The sequence below is a fragment of the Orcinus orca genome, chromosome 6 (assembly GCF_937001465.1).
Source record: "Orcinus orca chromosome 6, mOrcOrc1.1, whole genome shotgun sequence".
Classification (NCBI taxonomy): Eukaryota; Metazoa; Chordata; class Mammalia; order Artiodactyla; family Delphinidae; genus Orcinus; species Orcinus orca.
The window spans coordinates 38,754,041-38,776,628 of record NC_064564.1 but is presented as its reverse complement, the minus strand read 5'-3'; the positions used below and the strand labels follow the sequence as shown (position 1 = coordinate 38,776,628).

General features: G+C 37.4%; 1 protein-coding gene across 15 annotated transcripts in view; it reads right to left on the bottom strand.

The window, feature by feature from the left end:
* Positions 1–22,588, bottom strand: part of KIF27 (kinesin family member 27) — an 89,751-nt gene that overhangs the window by 5,121 nt on the left and 62,042 nt on the right. For 14 of the 15 annotated variants that reach the window (XM_033415888.2, XM_033415891.2, XM_033415890.2 and 11 more), the window contains 3 exons: positions 14,517–14,723; positions 12,852–13,050; positions 10,724–10,888 (listed from right to left, as the gene is read on the bottom strand). In XM_033415888.2, the coding sequence (XP_033271779.1) occupies positions 10,724–10,888; positions 12,852–13,050; positions 14,517–14,723 (571 nt within the window). The remainder of the gene's footprint in view (positions 1–10,723; positions 10,889–12,851; positions 13,051–14,516; positions 14,724–22,588) is intronic. The other variant, XM_033415887.2, reaches the window with a different exon arrangement.

Sequence of the window (22,588 nt, the reverse complement as noted above, 5' to 3'; positions counted from 1 at the left end):
AGAGACAAAAGAATAGGGACAGGACCTGCACCTCAGGGAGGGAGCTGTGGAAGAGGAAAAGTTTCCACACACTAGGAAGCCCCTTCACTGGCGTAGACAGGGGTTGGGCGTGGGGGAAGCTTCAGAGCCATGGAGGAGACTGCAGCAATAGGGGTGCAGAGGGCAAAGCGGAGAGATTCCCGCACAGAGGATCGGTGCCGACCAGCACTCACCAGCCCGAGAGGCTTGTCTGCTCATCCGCTGGGGCGGGCGGGGGCTGGGAGCTGAGGCTTGGGCTTCGGAGGTCGGATCCCAGGGAGAGGACTGGGGTTGGCTGCATGAACACAGCCTGAAGGGGCTAGTGCGCGAGGAGAGGAGATTCAGAGCACCGCCTAAACGAGCTCCTGAGACGGGCAAGAGCCGCGGCTATCAGCACGGACCGCAGAGACGGGCTTGAAACGCTAAGGCTGCTCCTGCAGCCACCAAGAAGCCTGTGTGCAAGCACAGGGCACTGTTCACACCTCCCCTCCAAGGAGCCTGTGCAGCCCACCACTGCCAGGGTCCTGTGATCCAGGGACAACTAGCCCGGGAGAACACACGGCACGCCTCAGGCTGGTGCAACATCATGCTGGCCTCTGCCGCTGCAGGCTCGCCCCACATTCCGTACACCTCCCTCCCCCCGGCCTGCGTGAGCCAGAGCCCCCTAATCAGCTGCTACTTTAACCCCGTCCTGTCTGGGCGAAGAACAGACGCCCTCAGGCGACCTACATGCAGAGGCAGGGCCAAATCCAAAGCTGAACCCCGGGAGCTGTTTGAACAAAGAAGAGAAAGGGAAATCTCTCCCAGCAGCCTCAGGCGCAGCAGATTAAATCTCCACGATCAACTTGATGTACCCTGCATCTCTGGAATACCTGAATAGACAACGAATCATCCCAAATTGAGGAGGTGGACTTTGGGAGCAACTGTTGACTTGGGGTTGCTTTCTGCATCTAATTTGTTCCTGGCTTTATGTTTATCTTAGTTTAGTATTTAGAGTTTATTATCATTGGTAGATTTGTTTATTGATTTAGTTGCTCTCTTCCTTTTTTTTTTAATATATATAGATATGTATATATTTTTCCTCTTTCTATTTCTGTGAGTGTGCATGTGTATGCTTCTTTGTGTGATTTTGTCTGTATAGCTTTGCTTTTACCATTTGTCCTAGGGTTCTGTCAGTCTGGCTTTTTTTTTTTTTTTAACTATAGTTTTTAGTACTTGTTATCATTGGTGAATTTGTTTTTTGGTTTGGTTGCTCTCTTCTTTGTTTCTTTCTTTTTTCTATTACTTTTTAACTTTTTTATTTTTAATAATTATTTTTTTAAATAACTTTATTTTTCTTTCTTTTTTTCTCTTCTTCTCCCTTTTCTTCTGAGCCTTGTGACTGACAGGGTCTTGGTGCTCCGGCCGGGTGTGAGGCCAGTGCCTCTGAGGTGGGAGAGCTGAGTTCAGGATATTAGTCCACCAGAAACCTCCCAGCTCCATGTAATATCAAACAGCGAAAGCTCTCCCAGAGATCTCCATCTCAACGCTAAGACCCAGCTTCATTCAATGACCAGCAAGCTACAGTGCTGGACACCCTATGCCAAACAACTAGCAAGACAGGAACACAACCCCACCCATTAGCAGACAGGCTGCCTAAAATCATAATAAGGCCACAGACACTCCAAAACACACCACCAGATGCAGTCCTGCCCACCAGAAAGATAAGATCCAGCCTCATCCAGCAGAACACAGGCACTAGTCCCCTCCACCAGGAAGCCTACACAACCCACTGTACCAACCTTAGACACTGGGGGAAGACACCAAAAACAACAAGAACTACAAACCTGCAACCTGCGAAAAGGAGACCCCAAACACAGTAAGTTAAGCAAAATGAGAAGACAGAGAAACACAGCAGATGAAGGACCAAGGTAAAAACCCACGAGACCAAACAAATGAAGAGGAAATAGGCAGTCAACCTGAAAAAGAATTGAGAGTAATGACAGTAAACATGATCCAAAATCTTGGAAACAGAATGGAGAAAATACAAGAAACGTTTAACAAGGACCTAGAAGAATTAAAGAGCAAACAAACAATGAAGAACAACACAATAAATGAAATTTAAAATTCTCTAGAAGGAATCAATAGCAGAATAACTGAGGCAGAAGAACGGATAAGTGACCAGGAGGATAAAATAGTGGAAGTAACTACTGCACAACAGAATAAAGAAAAAAGAATGAAAAGAATTGAGGACAGTCTTGGAGACCTCTGGGGCAACATCAAACACACAAACATTTGAATTATAGGGGTCCCAGAATAAGAAGAGAAAAAGAAAGGGACTGAGAAAATATTTGAAGAGATTATAGTTGAAAACTTCATAATATGGGAAAGGAAATAGTCAATCAAGTCCAGGAAGTGCAGAGAGTCCCATACAGGATAAAACCAAGAAGAAGCACGCCAAGACACATATTAACCAAACTATCAAAAATTAAATACAAAGAAAAAACATTAAAAGCAGCAAGGGAAAAACAACAAGTTACATACAAGGGAATCCCCATAAGGTTAACAGCTGATCTTTCAGCAGAAAGTGCAAGCCAGAGGGAGTGGCAGGACATATTGAAAGTGATGAAAGGGAAAAACCTACAACTAAGATTACTCTACCCAGCAAGGATCTTATTCAGATTTGAAAGAGAAATTAAAACCTTTACAGACAAGCAAAAGCTAGAGAATTCAGCACCACCAAACCAGCTTTAAAACAAATGCTAAAGAACTTCTCTAGGCAGGAAACACAAGACAAGGAAAAGACCTACAAAAACAAACCCAAAATAATTAAGAAAATGGTAATAAGAACATACATATCGATAATTACCTTAAATGTAAATGGATTAAATACTCTAACCAAAAGACATAGACTGGATGAATGGATACAAAAACAAGACCCATATATATGCTGTCTACAAGAGACCCACTTCAGACCTAGGGACACATACAGACTGAAAGTGAGGGGATGGATAAAGATATTCCATGTAAATGGAGATCAGAAGAAAGCTGGAGTAGCGATTCTCATATCAGAAAAAATAGACTTTAAAATAAAGACTATTACAAGAGACAAAGAAGGACACTACATAATGATCAAGGGATCAATCCAAGAAGAAGATATAACAACTGTAAATATTTATGCACGCCACATAGGAGCACCTCAATACATAAGGCAAATGCTAAGAGCCATAAAAGGAGAAATCGACAGTAACACAATCATAGTAGGGGACTTTAACACTCCACTTTCACCAATTGACAGATCGTCCAAAATGAAAATAAGTAAGAAAACACAAGCTTTAAATGATACATTAAACAAGGTGGACTTAATTGATATTTATAGGACATTCCATCCAAAAACAACAGAATACACTTTCTTCTCAAGTGCTCATGGAATATTCTCCAGGATAGATCATATCTTGGGTCACAAATCAAGCCTTGGTAAATTTAAGAAAATTGAAATCGTATCTAGTATGTTTTCCGACCACAACGCCATGAGACTAGATATCAATTACAGGAAAAAGTCTGTAAAAAATACAAACACATGGAGGCTAAACAATACACTACTTAACAACCAAGAGATCACAGAAGAAATCAACAAGGAAATAAAAAAATACCTAGGAACAAATGACAATGAAAACACGATGACCCAAAACCTACAGGATGCAGCAAAAGCAGTTCTAAGAGGGAAGTTTATAGCAATACAATTCCACCACACGAAACAAGAAACATCTCAAATAAACAATATAACCTTACACCTAAAGCAATTAGAGAAAGAACAAAAGAAGCCTAAAGTTAGCAGAAGGAAAGAAATCATAAAGATCAGTTTAGAAATAAATGAAAAAGAAATGAAGGAAACAATAGCAAAGATCAATAAAACTAAAACCTGGTTCTTTGAGAAGATAAACAAAATTGATAAACCATTAGCCACATTCATCAAGAAAAAAAGGGAGAAGGTTCAAATCAATAGAATTAGAAATGGAAAAGAAGTAACAACTGACACTGCAGAAATACAAAGGATCATGAGAGATTACTAAAAGCAACTCTATGCCAATAAAATGGACAACCTGGAAGAAATGGACAAATTCTTAGAAAAGCACAAACTTCCGAGACTGAACCAGGAAGAAAAAGAAAATATAAACAGACCAATCACAAGCACTGAAATTGAAACTGTGATTAAAACTCTTCCAACAAACAGAAGTCCAGGACCAGATTCCTTCACAGGCGAATTCTATCAAACATTTACAGAAGAGCTAACACCTATCCTTCTCAAACTCTTCCAAAATATAGCAGAGGGAGGAACACTCCCCAACTCATTCTATGAGGCCACCATCACCCTGATACCAAAAGCAGACAAAGATGTCACAAAGAGGGCTTCCCTGGTGGCGCAGTGGTTGAGGGTCCGCCTGCCGATGCAGGGGACACGGGTTCGTGCCCCAGTCTGGGAGGCTCCCACATGCTGTGGAGTGGCTGGGCCCGTGGGCCGTGGCCGCTGAGCCTGCGCGTCCGGAGCCTGTGCTCCGCAACGGGAGAGGCCACAACAGTGAGAGGCCCGTGTACCGCAAAAAAAAAAAAAAAAAAAAAAAAGATGTCACAAAGAAAGAAAACTACAGGCCAATACCACTGATGAACATAGATGCAAAAATCCTCAACAAAATACTAGCAAGCAGAATCCAACAGCACATTAAAGGATCATACACTATGACCAACTGTGGTTTATCCCAGGGCTGCAAGGATTCTACAATATACATAAATCAATCAATGTGATAAACCATATTAACAAATTGAAGAAGAAAAACCATATGATCATCTCAATAGATGCAGAAAAAGCTTTTGACACAATTCAACATCCATTTATGATAAAAACCCTCCAGAAAGTAAGTATACAGGGCACTTACCTCAACATAATAAAGACCATATATGACAAACCCACAGCCAACTTCGTTCTCAATGGTGAAAAACTGAAAGCATTTCCGCTAAAATCAGAAACAAGACAAGGATGTCCACTCTCACCACTATTATTCAACATAGTTTTGGAAATTTTAGCCACAGCAATCAGAGAAGAAGAAATAAAAGGAATTCAAATCGGAAAAGAAGAAGTAAAGCTGTCACTGTTTGCAGATGACATGATACTATACATAGAGAATCCTAAAGATGCTACCAGAAAACTACTAGAGCTAATCAACGAATTTGGTAAAGTAGCAGGATACAAAATTAATGCACAGAAATCTCTTGCATTCCTATACACTAATGATGAAAAATCTGAAAGAGAAATTAAGGAAACACTCCCATTTACCATTGCAACAAAAAGAATAAAATATCTAGGAATAAACCTACTTAAGGAGACAAAAGACCAGTATGCAGAAAACTGTAAGACACTGATGAAAGAAATTAAAGATGATACAAACAGATGGAGAGATAGAACATGTTCTTGGATTGGAAGAATCAACATTGTGAAAATGACTCTACTACCCAAAGCAATCTACAGATTCAATGCAATCCCTATCAAACGACCAATGGCATTTTTCACAGAAATAGAACAAAAACTTTCACGATTTGTATGGAAACACAAAAGACCCCGAATAGCCAAAGCAATCTTGAGAAAGAAAAATGGAGCTGGAGGAATCAGGCTCCTGCACTTCAGACTATAGTACAAAGCTATAGTCATCAAGACAGTATGGTACTGGCACGAAAACAGAAATATAGATCAATGATACAGGATAGAAAGCCCAGAGATAAACCCACGCACATATGGTCACCTTATTTTTGACAAAGGAGGCAAGAAGATACAATGAAGAAAAGACAGCCTCTTCAATAAGTGGTGCTGGGAAAACTGGACACCTACATGTAAAAGAATGAAATTAGAATATTCCCTAACACCATACACAAAAATAAACTCAGACTGGATTAAAGACCTAAATGTAAGGCCAGACACTATAAAACTCTTAGAGGAAAACATAGGCAGAACACTCTATGACATAAATCACAGCAAGATCCTTTTTGACCCACCTCCTAGAGAAATGAAAATAAAAACAAAAATAAACAAATGGGACCTAATGAAACTTAAAAGCTTTTGCACAGCAAAGGAAAACATAAACAAGACGAAAAGACAACCCTCAGAATCGGAGAAAATATTTGCTAATGGAGCAATTGACAAAGGATCAACCTCCAAAATTTACAAGCAGCTCATGCAACTCAATATCAAGAAAACAAACAACCCAATCCAAAAATGGGCAGAAGACCTAAATAGACATTTCTCCAAAGAAGGTATACAGATTGCCAACAAACACATGAAAGTACCCTCAACATCACTATTCATTAGAGAAAGGCAAATCAAAACTACAATGAGGTATCACCTCACACCAGTCAGAATGGCCATCATCCAAAAATCTACAAACAATATATGCTGGAGAGGATGTGGAGAAAAGGGAACCCTCTTGCATTGTTGGTTGGAATGTAAATTGATACAGTCACGATGGAGAACAGTATGGAGATGCTTTAAAAAACTAAAAATAGAACTACCATACGACCCAGCAATCCCACTACTGGGCATATACCCTGAGAAAACCATAATTCAAAAAGAGTCATATACCACAATGTTCACTGCAGCTCTATTTACAATAGCCAGGACATGGAAGCAACCTAAGTGTCCATCGACAGATGAATGGATAAAGAAGATGTGGCACATATATGCAATGGAATATTACTCAGCCATAAAAAGAAATGAAACTGAGTTATTTGTAGTGAGGTGGATGGGCCTAGAGACTGTCATATGGAGTGAAGGAAGTCAGAAAGAGAAAAACAAATACCCTATGCTAACACATATATGTGGAATCCAAAATAAAAAAGGTTCTGAAGAACTTAGGGGCAGGACAGGAATAAAGAGGCAGATGTAGAGAATGGACTTGAGGACATGGGGAGGGGGAAGGGTAAGCTGGGACAAAGTGAGATAGTGGCATGGACATATATACACTACCACATGTAAAACAGATAGTGGGAAGCAGCTGCATGGCATAGGGGGATCAGCTTGATGCTTTGCGACCACCTAGAGGGGTGGGATAGAGAGGGTGGATAGAGGGATCTAGGGACCACCTAGAGGGATAGAGAGGGAGACGCCAGAGGGAGGAGACATTGGGATATATGTATATGTATAGCTGATTCACTTTGTATAAAGCAGAAACGAACACACCATTGTAAAGCAATTACACTCCAATAAAGATGTTAAAATAAAAGGTAAAAAAAAAAAAAGATGAATGGTTTTACTAATGTAATTGACCACATTGTAAATTATATATTTACAAATGTATGGTATAACACACAAATCTAATTAATGCATTTAGTATCATATACATTCATCAAATTTTTATTGTGTCATAAACTTGTACCTCCAGTGTAACGTCTTCAAAATATTATATATTTTATAATTAAGTTCATAACTTTTGCTAAAAAAGAATTTTCTTTCTCAGTGAAATTCAATGTAAGCTCTGAAATGAATGATATGTAAGTATTTTTATATTCAAACAACAATCCTCTCCAAAGAAAAGAAACAATAATTAAATTCTTCTAATTATGGCTAAAGCTGAATTTAAAGAGTTGCTTGGATTTAACGAAATAAGAATTTATGTCTTAAATTGTGTATCTTTCAAGACTTTTATGTTTTGTTTTGGGATAAAATACAATATTATTCAATTAAAAAAAGTATAGAGTTTTAAATACTTAAACAAGTACACAGACTGCATGTCCATATATACTGATTTTATCCTCACAAAATGTTAGAAAATAGATGCACTGTGACAGAAGCATGACCAAGTGCTTTTAGTCTTTTTGGTCACTTTTTAGTAGTGACCAAGATATTTTAGTCAAAAGATTAATTCTTTTGCTATTTGAAAATGCTAAAAATATTCAAAGCAGATAAAGTCTGGTAGGCAGACAATGAAAAGACTACTAACAAAACCCAGTCAACTGAATACCAAGACAGTTATATATTAATTAGGATACTGATTATTAAGCATATAATACAGGTTAGGGAACTCAAAATTTGATATATTTAAACTGCTATATTTTATAATTCAAACAAGTCTTATTTAATGTCATTTTATTGGAGCTGCATTTTGAGGTAGGATATAGTACAAGCTATATCACCAATATGATTCCAAATGAATTTTTTTAAAACATAAGTAAAACAGTGAAAAGGATTATGCTGAAATGTTAATAGTTGTGGGTAGGATTATGGGTGGTCTTTTTCTGATTTTTTTCTATATTTTCAAAGTTTTCTATAATGACTATGTATTACTTTTTATAGCCAAAAAATAAACATATTTAAGATGGTTCTAGGGGATATAGCAAATTAGCTGAGATAACATCTTCAACATTATTATTTTTAAGACTAGACTTCCAGGAATTCCCTGGCGGTCCAGTGGTTAGGACTCTGAGCTTCCAATGCTGGGGGCCGGGGTTTGATCCCTGGTCGGGGAACTAGGATCCTGCAAGTCACGTGGTGCAGCCGAAAAAAGAAAGAAAAAGACTAGACTTCCCAGGTCAGTTGGTAAAACAGGAGTTATCCTCACTTTACACATCTCCAAGATTATTTAGCTTTTTTAAAGCTTTTTATATTTGTTTCATTCAAGAGTATGATTAGGATCCAGGTTTCTTTCTTTCTTTCTTTTTTAATATTTATTTATTTACTTATTTTATTTTGGCCGTGCCGGGTCTTAGTTGTGGCACATGGGATCTTCGTTGCTGCGTGCGGGATCTTTAGTTGCGGCAGGCTGGATCTAGTTGAACCCTGGCCCTCTGCATTGGGAATGTGGAGTCTTATCCACTGGCCCACCAGGGAAGTCCCAGATCCAGGTTTCTTAAACCTGTTTACCACCATATACCACACTGTCATTTTAAGAGATGTCTAGTAGACTCAGCAGTATAAACATGGGCCATTTAAACAGTAAACATCTAATTTCAGATATCTCAAATTTGAAAGTGAATTTTTTTAAAGCAAAAATGGTTTTGTGCTAATTGCTCTGTGTCCTACTTAATACCTGTTTACATTTTAATTTTTTGCAGATAGCGTTTCAAGTAAAAGGTTCAGCTATATGTTGCAGGCTGTATTTCAAGTAAATATTTTAATTATATGAGTAAATACCTCTGCATTACTACATTGAAAATCAGAAAGGTTAGTCTCTTTGGCAGAATTCGTATGTTTGTATCACATCTCTATCCTAAAATGACTTTTATACTAGAACACAGAACCAGGAATCAGAAGACCAGGGACCTTAGACCATGCTCTAATTACTGGTCGGCTCGTGAGTCACTGGACCGCTCTAAGCTTTAATTTCCTCATCTAAAAATGAGGTTAGCATATACCGGCCTACCCTGAGTTTGAGGGCTAAACTGAACTATTTGGGAAAATGCCTGTAAATGATAAATACAATAAATATAAGGTAGTATTAGAACTACTTTTCTAAAATATTACTAAGTTTTAAGATTTAAAACTATGCTAATTCTGCTTATATTATATATTCAGTATATATCTTTTCATTGTGCATATAATATCATTTTCCATTGGTTTCTATATTTTTATGGTTTCATTTTTATAATTATATTTTTAAGTTGAGATATAATTGATATATAACATTATATTAGTTTCAGGTGTACTCTTTATATCTTGTTGTACCCATCTTTAGTTTTCTTTACAGGTACAAAATAGTTGTGTTCCTAAAAAGAGCTGTAGAGTCAACTTTCAAAAGCCATTCTTAACTTATTAGAAGAATACTTTCTCTAAAGGAAGGCTAATTCTTTTATAAAATGAGTATACATTATTTTAGAGATATTGATTCCTCTCTATTGGTGGCTTAAATACAATATGTTTTTTCTTTTTTCTTTTTATTGGAGTATAATTGCTTTACAATGTTGTGTTAGTTTCTGCTGTAGAACAAAGTGAATCAGCTATACGTATACCTGTATCCCCTCCCTCTTGAGCCTCCCTGCCACCCCACCCCCATACCACCCCTCTAGGTTATCACAGAGCACTGAGCTGAGCTCCCTATTCTATACAGCAGCTTCCCACTAGCTATCTATTTTACACATGGTAGTAAGACAATATGTTTTAATCATAACAGTATATCACCTTCATGGCACTTCTTGCTTTTGCAAAGTTCTTTGTCATGTTTTATCATTTTATTGAGGAAGATGGTTATTTCTACATATCTACATATAATTATGCAAGAAAACTTCCTTGTCTCAATGATGGGTTTTATTATATGTTTGAATTTCTAGAGGTCATGATATGAAAAAACATGACTGATCTTAGAAATACATAAATATTATTTTACTTTTATTATTCTCTATTTTACTTTTTTATGATAATCAGAAGGCTTAATTTACTATAAAACAGGAAAACAACAGCTATCCTATATTTAGGCTTATTTTAAGAATTAAGTGAGTTAGAGAACACAAGAGCCCCTGGTACATGGCAGGCAATCGAATAAATGATCATTTCCTTCACACATGTACATTTGTTCATTTATTCTTTTCTCCAGTGGTTCTGTGTTACACATAGACTAGACAACTATTTTTGTCTACAGAGACAAAGAGAAGTTAAATATCTAATCCTAAATAATCCAATCAATTGGGAAAGGCTCCACTACAAACCATGCTATGGTGTTGGCGTGACAAGTAACACTAAATCTCTTACTTTCTGATGGTACTAGTTGTCGCCGAATTGCTTCCCCTACCAATTCCTTAAGTTTCTTCTTAAGATCTCTGCTGGTTTTCTTATAGAAATAAAGCTCTCTTTCCAGCTGCTGGATTTTATCTCCATAATTTTTTAAAGTTTCCACAGTGCCTTCCCCGTCTTGCTCTATAAAACAGAAATTTACATTTAAAATCAGTTTAAAGTAAATGATTGAAAATTCTAACAGAATTCCCAGACTGTATTGTAGGGTCAGAAGTATGTTACATGTATCTATTACTTGGCTGGATTTGTTTTCAGCTACAATTTGGAGTCTTCTGCCTGTAAAATTTTTCGAAGTAGGATGAGCCCTTCTCCACCCTAATCCCTACCAGCTACCGCATTTTTCATGATTCATAAGCACTTTTTGAATAGCTACTAACTAAATTTATCCTCAGAAGAGCAGAAGTAAGGTTCACATTTGGAACTCTGTCCAGCTGCATCAATGTCTTGAAGTTTATATCAGGAACCACGGATATATGGAAAGTTATAAGCCTAAAGTTTATAGGCCCAAGAAATATAGAACCAAAAAAACCCTCAAAAACTGGAAACCTGTCAAAAGAGGCTAGAAAGATTAAATTACAAAGGAAAACACCACCAAAAAAGGAGAAGGGGGGGGAAAGTATAAGTAAAGTTCTAGTTTATGACACAATATAATTTTAAAGCTTCTAATTAATATTTAGGAATGTCTAAAACTGTCCCCTTTGGGTTAGGTTCTAGAACCAGTAAAACGCAGTTTACTGACCTTCAGAAATACACACTTTCAGACCTACTCTTTCCTATTGGTAAATCTATAAAATGGTCCTACTGGTTTGTAATTTTCTTTTCTTATAATTGGTTGTTTTGTAAAAATTGATCTAAGTATATCTGTAATTTTATATTAACCCATCATCTTATTTAAAAAACATTTTAAATTAATAACATTACAAATCAGAATCCCCATGAAGGATATCATAAAAATGAACTTAATTTTATGGCCTATATTCAGTTGAAATTAGAAAATTCGTAAGTTGTTAACATTTTCAGTTATAACCTTGCTATGAAAAACTTGTCCCAGCTATAGAAATGAATGATTTTTTAAATGTTCTCATTTGGCTAAAGCATGAACTTTTGCGGTAAAATGCCAACCACTTGAAAAACATATTAAAAATTCTATTAAAATATCACTTTTAGAGACTTAAGACAGAATTAACATAAGGTAAGGAAAGCATGTTTGAATGAAATAACATATGGAATCCAGTCAAGGAAATCCTGTCATCAGGCAACTGGTTGCTAATTAACTTGTTATAGAATTAACTTAGAGGCAAACTGCCTCAACACTCAAATGCATATATTTTCCAATTTTCTGCTTACTCAGGTTGCTTCTTCCAGATCCTTTTTAGCACATTTCCAGCTATAGATTCATAAGAATCAAGACTAAACAGCCAAGCCACCTGGACTGAAGCATTCCAGGCGTTGAAGTTATCGCCAGGCAGTGATTTTGTTGCCATAGGAACTGTGTGTACCAGCCATAAGCCCAGGTATTGAAGACCAATTGCTATGACAACTCCATACCACAGTTGACGGTTGAACTACTGTGCACTGATAACACTATGTGCCCATCAATGGTAGACTAATTTTGACCTAAGCTATAACCTTAATGCATAAAATTTATAATTTACTGAAAACTGTAACAAGAAATATAACCAGAAATCTGACAGAACCTATCAGTTTAATTTTATGAAGGGAAAGTGATTTAAATATCAAGGTTCTATATCCTAGAGATGGGAAACTTTTCAACTGTACACCACCAAGCCAGAAGTCATCCCACATTCCTACATAAAAAGTAGACCACAACAAAGTAACAGGATTGCAGCAGTTCTCTGTGTGGCACTGGGGACAGGCAGAGGAGATGGCATTTCAAGCATGAATAGCCCTGCATCAAAGTCAACTATCCCAACATGTGGACCAAAACATGTAAAGCACAAAACACATATAAGTAGTAACTATTTATACATGTTGGATTTTAAGTGATCCAATTCTGTCCTACCTTCCTTTCCCAATCCCCCTCCTACACGTCCCCATTACACAACTGATGTGAAGGGGCAGTTACCTTTGAAATGATGTAGCAGAAGCTGCATTTTTTGCTCGTGTTCCTTTTGCTGAAGGGTCAGTCTCCGGTCACACTGCAATTTCAGATGTTCCAGTGTAGATTCCAACTCACGAACCACATTATCCCGTTCCAGAACTTTCATTTTAATTTCTTCATTCTGTAACTGTAGTTTCCGTTCAGCTTCTCGCAGATTAACCACCTAGCAAAGACATTTTTTTGATCTTTTAAGTGTGTTTTAGACAGCCTAATAGACAATTTACTTCTCTTAGACTTCATAAAGATGAACTCCCTTAATCCCCATGGTATAACTAGGCAAATGCTTTGTAATATACCCACAAGATAACCTAACAGCCTTTTTAATTCGTTGAGATTCTGAATTGGTAACAACTTCATTTGAAATATAATGTTGCTCTACTCTAACAATCACCTCTCCATCATTTCTTAGACATGATCTTTGTAGTTTACATTTATAATCCTACAACTCCATTTCTCCAGTCTAAAAAGATATCAAGAATCTAAAGACTTCTGTAACATCTAGATAATTCTCATTTTTAACTCCAAAGTGAATGTTATAAATAAGTGACAGAATTTTTAAGCTATAGAGTTCGGTCTCAGATTGTACATTTAGTCCAGTGGGTTCCTCTCTGCACTGATATAAAGTAAAAACACTTCAGACAATATCTGTGTCACAGAACTTGTTAATAATGTAATGACATTCTCTCCAGAAAAATACTCATTTCTACAAAGAGTTCTTAAGACCAGAAAATCCACTGACCTTCACCTGGGTGCTTTGGGTTAAGAACCCTTGCTCTAAGAACACCACAGAAGAGTTATCTGTATCAAAGCCTCAGACAACATGCACCATATTTCTGCCCTCCACACACCCAGTGATGGGATGCACTTGCATCAATAATAGAAGCTTACTACTGACGGTAATTATCCAAGAGAAGGCCTGTGTATCACATTTCCATTAATTTAGTCATCTTTATTTCAATTGTCTAACAGAATTAGAACTTTATTTTAAAACTTCTGTGTTTCATTTTTCATCAACTGTCTGCTATTCCCTTAAACTGAATATATTTTTCAGAGAAAAGAGTTATCTACTTGTTTAACACTTCATAATATATATCTTAAGAGAAGACATTAGAGAAAAGACAGATAGCTGTGAAACATCTCTATCAGTAAGCTGTCAAATCTGTATAAAATATTTTAATTTATATTAAGCCCATCCAGGTTAATGCTAAAATCTATTACTATCTTTGTCACTGATGCACCATTTCACCTCCATTTCAATTCATAGGGTATAATGAGAAGGTACAGGTTACCCCTACCCTACAGCAATGAAGGAGAGGGAACCCAAACCTGGAGGGCCCTTGATTTTTCACGAATGCTGAGTAGGAACAATCAAATCTAGAAAACATACAACCAAGATATAGTGACTGAGGAATATAACTTAAATTCTTTGGTTTTTAAAACTATTCCCAAAAGCCCTCTTTCAAAAGGCCCTTCAACTTTAAGAACCTCACAAAGTTAGGCCTACATACTTGGATAAGTGCAAAGATTTCAGATGACAACATTCAGTGCTGTAAATTCTACATAAATGTGAGCTGTATAAGGATCTCAACCCCTCTTTATAAGAAAATCCTCTGTCCCTGAAGAACAAACCTTATTGAAATATCTGAAAAGAATAGCTCTAATCTCAACAGGACTCAGGCAGATTAGTTTTTCTAAGACATTTTCTTCACTATGAGAGAGATTTTGAAGTGAAGCTCTGAGTGAGTTCTGGCGACTCTGGATATGTTCGTTCTTGTATTCAATTGCAGCTTCCAAAGCTTCAATCCCTTCTTCAAGTTGGAAAAGAACATGTTCTTCCTAGATATAATACAAAAGAAATCACTCATTTTAAATGAAACAGTATAACTTGGACTTTGTCATATACTAAGATCTTATTATGCTATTTGAGTCTAATGGACAGTACCATTCTTCTACTAAATTAAAAAAAATGTTTATTGAGTGCTTGCTATGCTACACAATGCACTGTGTGTACACACACACACACAAACACACACACATATATATAACAAATAATCATTGAATCTTTGTAGTAAACCTTGGGTAGCAAAATGGAAGAGGAAGAAGGTTAGGTGAGTTATGAAACATCCCAAGGTCGTAAGCAAATGCTGATCACGAAGGAATACACTTGAACAAAGCCTCAGCCCACAGGTTTGACAGTGTCATCATGTTATCTCCCTCCATGGCTCCTAAAGTGCATATTATGTGTCACTGAGATCTGGAGACCTCGAGGGTCCCTTCAAGGATCTATCAAAACAATATATTGCTAGGAAGGAAAGAGGAAATATATTAAAATAAGTTATTAAGAACTAGTAATCAGAGGAGAGTCTCCAGGGAAAAAACACTGTGTAACATAAGAAAAAGTAGTGAGGATTTAAGGACATGAAACATTTTATAAGATTCCTAGGAGATGTCATTAGAGGGAAAGTGTAGGCACTAAAAATGATGGCAGCAAAACCTTTTTTTCATATGCCAAAGAAGATTCCCTCTGTAGGAAAAAAAAAATCTGATGAATTGCTGTCAGAAAACCTAGCCGTTCTCTGAATTATCCAAATAACATCTTATTTGGGGGATCTAAATCTCTGGTAAGAAATTATTTTGGACGTGGTAAGACCTGGATATATATTTTTGTATCCCCGTACTTGTGGTGGAGGCCACTTCAACTTTAAGTTCCCTGAGGGCAGATGGTCTTGTCCATACTCACATCCTTATTGCCCAGCACAGTACATATTACATAGTTTAAACTCAGTACGTATCTGCTGAACAACTTAATGAAGAGAGAGGAGCAAAAAACATTTTCATATGTCTTGGGTATATGACCCAAGTATTTCTCTCCTCTCCTCCCCATAGCATTTCAAAGAAAAATAATGTTACTATTTCTGATCTCCCCAACGAACAGTGAGAATGACTTCTGGAACTCCTTTTCTGGAATTCAGGGAAAAGGTAGGTTAATAACCTATTCCAATGGGAGGTTGAATAATACTTATTTTTTTTAAAGCCATTTTATAAAATCTCCTGAAAGAGCCATTTTGGAAAAAAAAAAGTTCAGCAGCCATTTAATTTCTTTGTGCAATTACTGAATTTGAAGATTTGATAATCACTCCATAAGGAAGAAAATAATATTCACCTTTTTAAGAAAAACAAACTTAAATCCTGAAAGGTACTTAGGTGAATAAGAAGAACCAGAAAATAAAAGTGAATAACCCAAGAAAATATTTGACTTTTGAATGCATACTATGATTATATTCTACCAAAAACAAATGTGGATAGTTTTCTGCATACAGGTCTTTTGTCTCCCTAGGTAGGTTTATTCCTAGGTATTTTATTCTTTTTGTTGCAGTGGTAAATGGGAGTGTCTCCTTAACTTCTCTTTCAGATTTTTCATCATTAGTGTATAGGAATGCAAGAAATTTCTGTGCATTAATTTTGTATCCTGCAACTTTACCAAATTCATTGATTAGCTCTAGTAGTTTTCTGGTGGCATCTTTAGGATTCTCTATGTATAGTATCATGTCATCTGCAAACAGTGACAGTTTTACTTCTTCTTTTCCAATTTGTATTCCTTTTATTTCTTTTTCTTCTCTGATTGTCGTGCCTAGGACTTCCAAAACTATGTTGAATAACAGTGGTGAGAGGGGACATCCTTGTCTTGTTCCTGATCCTAGAGGAACGGTTTCAGTTTTTCACCATTGAGAATGATGTTTGCTGTGGGTTTGTCATATATGGCCTTTATTACCGTTGAGGTAGGTTCTCTCTATGCCCACTTTCTGGAGAGTTTTTATCATAAATTGGTGTTGAATTTTGTCAAAAGCTTTTTCTGCATCTATTGAGATGATCATATGGTTTTTATTCTTCAATTTGTTGATATGAAGAAAACTATAAGACACTGATGAAAGAAATTAAAGATGATACAAACAGATGGAGAGATATACCATGTTCTTGGATTGGAAGAATCAACATTGTGAAAATGACTATACTACCCAAAGCAATCTACAGATTCAATGCAATCCCTATCAAATTACCAATGGCATTTTTTACAGAACTAGAACAAAAAATCTTAAAATTTGTATGGAGACACAAAAGACCCCGAATAGCCAAAGCAGTCTTGAGGGAAATAAACAGAGCTGGAGGAATCAGACTCCCTGACTTCAGACTATACTACAAAGCTACAGTAATCAAGACAGTATGGTACTGGCACAAAAACAGAAATACAGATCAATGGAACAGGATAGAAAGCCCAGAGATAAACCCATGCACCTATGGTCAACTAATCTCTGACAAAGGAGGCAAGGATATACAATGGAGAAAATACAGTCTCTTCAATAAGTGGTGCTGGGAAAACTGGACACCTACATGTAAAAGAATGAAATTAGAACACTCCCTAACACCATACACAAAAATAAACTCAAAGTGGATTAGACACCTAAATGTAAGACTGGACACTATAAAACTCTTAGAGGAAAATATAGGAAGAACACCCTTTGACATAAATCACAGCAGGATCTTTTTTGATCCACCTCCTAGAGTAATGGAAATAAAAACAAAAATAAACAAATGGGACCTAATGAAACTTAAAAGCTTTTGCAAAGCAAAGGAAACTACAAACAAGACAAAAAGACAACCCTCAGAATGGGAGAAAATATTTGCAAATGAATCAACGGACAAAGGATTAATCTCCAAAATATATAAACAGCTCATGCAGTTCAATATTAAAAAAACAAACAACGCAATCTAAAAATGGGCAGAAGACCTAAATAGACATTTCTCCAAAGAAGACATATAGATGGCCAAGAAGCATATGAAAAGCTGCTCAACATCACTATTTATTAGAGAAATGCAAATCAAAACTGCAATGAGGTATCACCTCACACCAGTTAGAATGGGCATCATCAGAAAATCTACAAACAAATGCTGGAGAGACTGTGGAGAAAAGGGAACTCTCTTGCACTGTTGGTTGGAATGTAAATTGATACAGCCACTATGGAGAACAGTATGGAGGTTCCTTAAAAAACTAAAAATAGAATTACCATATGACCCAGTAATCCCACTACTGGGCATATACCCAGAGAAAACCATAATTCAAAAAGACATGTGCACCCCAGTGTTCATTGCAGCACTATTTACAGTAGCCAGGTCATGGAAGCAACCTAAATGTCCATCGACAGACGAATGGATAAAGAAGATGTGGTACGTATATACAATGGAATATTACTCACCCATTAAAGGAACAAAATTGGGTTATTTGTAGAGATGTGGATGAATCTAGAGTCTGTTATACAGAGTGAAGTAAGTCAGAAAGAGAAAAGCAAATATCGTATATTAATGCATATATGTGGAACCTAGAAAAATGGTACAGATGAACCAGTTTGCAGGGCAGAAATTGAGACACAGATGTAGAGAACAAATGTATGGACACCAATGGGGGGAAGCAGTAGGGGGTGGTGGTGGTGTGATGAATTGGGAGATTGGGATTGATATATATACATTAATATGTATAAAATGGATAACTAATAAGAACCTGCTGCATAAAAAAATAAATAAAATAAAAATTAAAAATTAAAAAAAAAAAGAAAGGATTACCTAGTACACCTGAGCACAGTGAGCCCCATTATTTGTGAAAAAGACATAGTTCTGCTGATAACTCTTTCTCCTGCAAAGTAGTAAGTTCATGTTTTCTGCAAGCACAGGAGCTAATATTTATTGCCACAAAACTGACATTTTATAAGGCCTGTAAGTTAAAACAGTTTAGAAAGGTCACACAAAAAAAAACAAAAAAAATAAATGTGGAAAGAGTTTGCCTTTATGTAATGGCTGAGAACAATTTGGTACAAATTTAGTTTCTATAGTTTTGGATCTATGTTAGCGAAGCACTGAGATAATGTAAGGTAGCAAATCTATAGAACCCTGAGGATAGCCTGCTCTAGTGAGGCTCCAGCATATAAATATTTGTGGTTCCATCTAACCCAGCAAAAAGCTGTAGGTTGAGAAGATGAGGGGCAATGGGAAGCTGTCCCAGGATGAAGAATTTGCCATAACTCAAACCTTAGATTATCAAGAGTTGACTATGCTTTGTCACAGAGCACTGCTTTCCAAACATGCACCAGGGAGCTTGTAAAAATGCAGACTTCTAATTCAGCAGGTCTTGGTGGTGCCTGAGGCTCTGCATTTCTAACAGGCTCCCAGGTGATACTATTGCTGCTGGTACAGAGATCACACTGCGAGTAACAATGATCTAAAGCAGTGGTCTCCAAACATCTTAGATCACAAATTTCCCATTAGTAAAAAACAAACATGACAAACAAAACCTTTTGAGCAAGCACTGCATGTATTTCTCTATAAACTATATGCATTTTCTAATGATAAAACATGAAATTTAAAAAAAACCGAAAAAACATGAAATTGAAAATGTAAAAGATGAAATAAACATAGATATTCATATGTATTCTTCCTATACTCCACTTACTAGGTAACTGCTCTGCATTATTAGAAAAACACAGTTCAAATATTTTATTTTTTCTAAATTTTAGTTTCTGGATTTTACCCCCCAAAAAAGGAGGTGATTTGTCTATATTAAATTGTTGGGTAATCCTGTGCTAGTATAGTGATCTAAAATCTTTCTATCATTTCCCATGAAGTAATACAATTAGAAAAAATATTCTGATTTATTGTGGAAAGAAAAAATAATTCTGAGCAAGTTTAAAGACATCAAAACAGCAAACCATTCCACCTAGATTTTACTGATGTCTTATGTCACAGCAGAATCTCATGTTCCTGATCATCTGCTACTGGAGATCTATTTAGTACTACCAATCTTGGCGTGAAAACAGTGGTGAGAGCAGAGCCCATTTCAGAGCTACGCTAAGAAGAACCAACCATGTGGAAGCAGGGTGCACAGACGCTCACAGGACTAAATGGAACCCCACCGATTGTAGGCGGCTCACCCTTCCCTCAAACAAATCCAGGGTGGCTGCCAAACAAGTACCATGCATTGTGCTGCATTTTCACCACAAAACACTACATAATGTTTTTAGTTACAGAATTCCTCATGAAATAGAAACTTAAATGTTTCTTGAAGATAAGAATTGACCCTCTAGAAATGCAGATGGCCAACAGGCAAATGAGAAGATACTCAACATTGCTAATCATCAGGGAAATGCAAATCAAAACCACAATGTGATACCACCTCACACCTGTCAGAATGGCTATCATCAAAAAGAACACAAATAACAAATGTTGGTGAGGATGTGGAGAAAAGGGAATCCTCATACACTGTTGGTGGGAATGTAAATTGGTGCACAGTGGAAAACAATATGGAGGTTTCCCAAAAAACTAAAAATAGAACTACTATATGACCCAGCAATTCCACTCCTGGGTACATATCCAGAAAAAAAAAAACACCCACTAATTAGAAAAGACACATGCACCCCATTGTTCACAGCAGCATTATTTACAACTGCCAAGACACAGAAGCAACCTAAGTGTCCATCAACAGACAAATGGATAAAGAAGAATTGGTATATATACACAATGGAATACTACTCAGCCATAAAAAAGAACAAAATTTTGCCATTTGCAGCAACATGGATGGACTTGGAGGGCAATATGCTAAGTGAAATAAGTCAGAGAAAGACAAATGCTATATCAGTTATAGGCAGAATCTAAAAATTACAACAAACTAGTGAATATAACAAAAAAGAAGCAGACTCACAGATATAGAGAACAAAATAGTGGTTACCAGTGTGGGGGGAGGGGCATTATAGGGGTGGGAGTATGGGAGGTACAAACTATTGGGAGTAAGACAGGCTACAAGGATGTATTGTACAACACAGGGAATATAGACAATATTTTGTAATAATTCTAAATGGAGTGTAACCTTAAAAATTGTACAAAAAGGGCTTCCCTGGTGGCGCAGTGGTTGAGAGTCCGCCTGTCAATGCAGGGGACACGGGTTCGTGCCCCGGTCCGGGAAGATCCCACGTGCCACAGAGCGGCTGGGCCCGTGAGCCATGGCCGCTGAGCCTGCGCGTCCGGAGCCTGTGCTCCGCAACGGGAGAGGCCACAACAGTAAGAGGCCTGCGTACCGCAAAAAAAAAAAAAAAAAAAAAAAAAAATTGTACAAAAAGATTAAAATTAAAAAAGAATGGCCACTCTACCCCTCTGCAAACATAATTTGCTCATTCCCATCTCTATGCCTTATTTAACAGTGTTCTATCTAAAATGGCCTTCTTTCTTATATCTATCAATATATACCATGTTTTTCATAATCCAGCTCAAGATTCTGATCTAACAAGGCTGCCTTAATTGAATCTTCCCCCAAATGATCACTGCATTGTTTTGTATAAATAATGTAATAAGTATAGCTTTATTACATTATCTATAACTTGCTTTTTTATGTTCTTCAGGGTTTAGAGTTTTCTCATCTTTCTATCTGTCTCCTCAGATGTAGTATGAATTCCTCAAGAGAAGCATAATGTTTTCTCCTTCTTTTTTTTTCTCCCATAGGGCCCAGTAACTGTCCTGGGCAGGCAAGAATTCCTTAAATCCTATGTTTTGCTGAATCTAAGGCTCTCAGACCTTCACATCTGTAGGCTTGGGGCTCCAATTTAACAGCCTCAGGAGGACAACCTCATTCTGTGATCCTTGACAAAGCTACCCCAATTAAGTTATAAAATAGGGCAGTAGAAGCTTATAATGTCACATAGCCCCCAGTCAAGGTTGTCTTCAATTTCTTTCATCAACTCAATGAACAATAATGTCATGAAATCCTTTCCCCTGTTCCTTCTTAACCAGCCCCTTTCACTTCTTGTCACACTTGCTCCAATCTAAAACACCACAAGATACATGATTCCCAGCCACTTACTTTCAGCAGCTTTCCCTTACTTTGGACATCAACTATAAATATTTGCAGAGAAAATCCAGGCTCAAAAGTTCATCTTTGGGGCTTCCCTGGTGGCGCAGTGGTTAAGAACCCACCTGCCAATGCAGGGGACACGGGTTTGAGCCCTGGTCCAGGAAGATCCCACATGCCGCGGAGCAGCTGAGCCCGTGCACCACAACTACTGAGCCCGCAAACCTAGAGCCCGTGCTCCACAACAAGAGAAGCCACTGCAATGAGAAGCCCAAGCACTGCAATGAAGAGGAGCCCCCGCTTGCTGCAACTAGAGAAAGGCTGCACACAGCAACAAAGACCCAGTGTAGCCAAAAATAAATTAAAAAAAAAAAAAAGTTCATCTTTGTCTGATAAAGTAATAAGGTATAGATACCACTGCCAACTGAAGTAAAATTTTGAAAAGACAAAGTCTGGGACAGTTTGCTAGCCTACAAATGAAACATCTTTTACATAGTTAAAAAAAATAAAGGTGAGAGAAGTCATATCCTCCCCTAAATGAAAAATCCTAAAAGGTGTTTTTTTTTTGGTTTTTGGTTTTTTTTTGCGGTACGCGGGCCTCTCACTGTTGTGGCCTCTCCCGTTGCGGAGCACAGGCTCTGGACGCGCAGGCTCAGCGGCCATGGCTCACGGGCCCAGCCGCTCTGCGGCATGTGGGATCCCCCTGGACCGGGGCACGAACCCGTGTCCCCTGCATCGGCAGGCGGACTCTCAACCACTGCGCCGCTAGGGAAGCCCCTAAAAGGTGTTTTTATTGGGATATGAGTTTTATGCATCT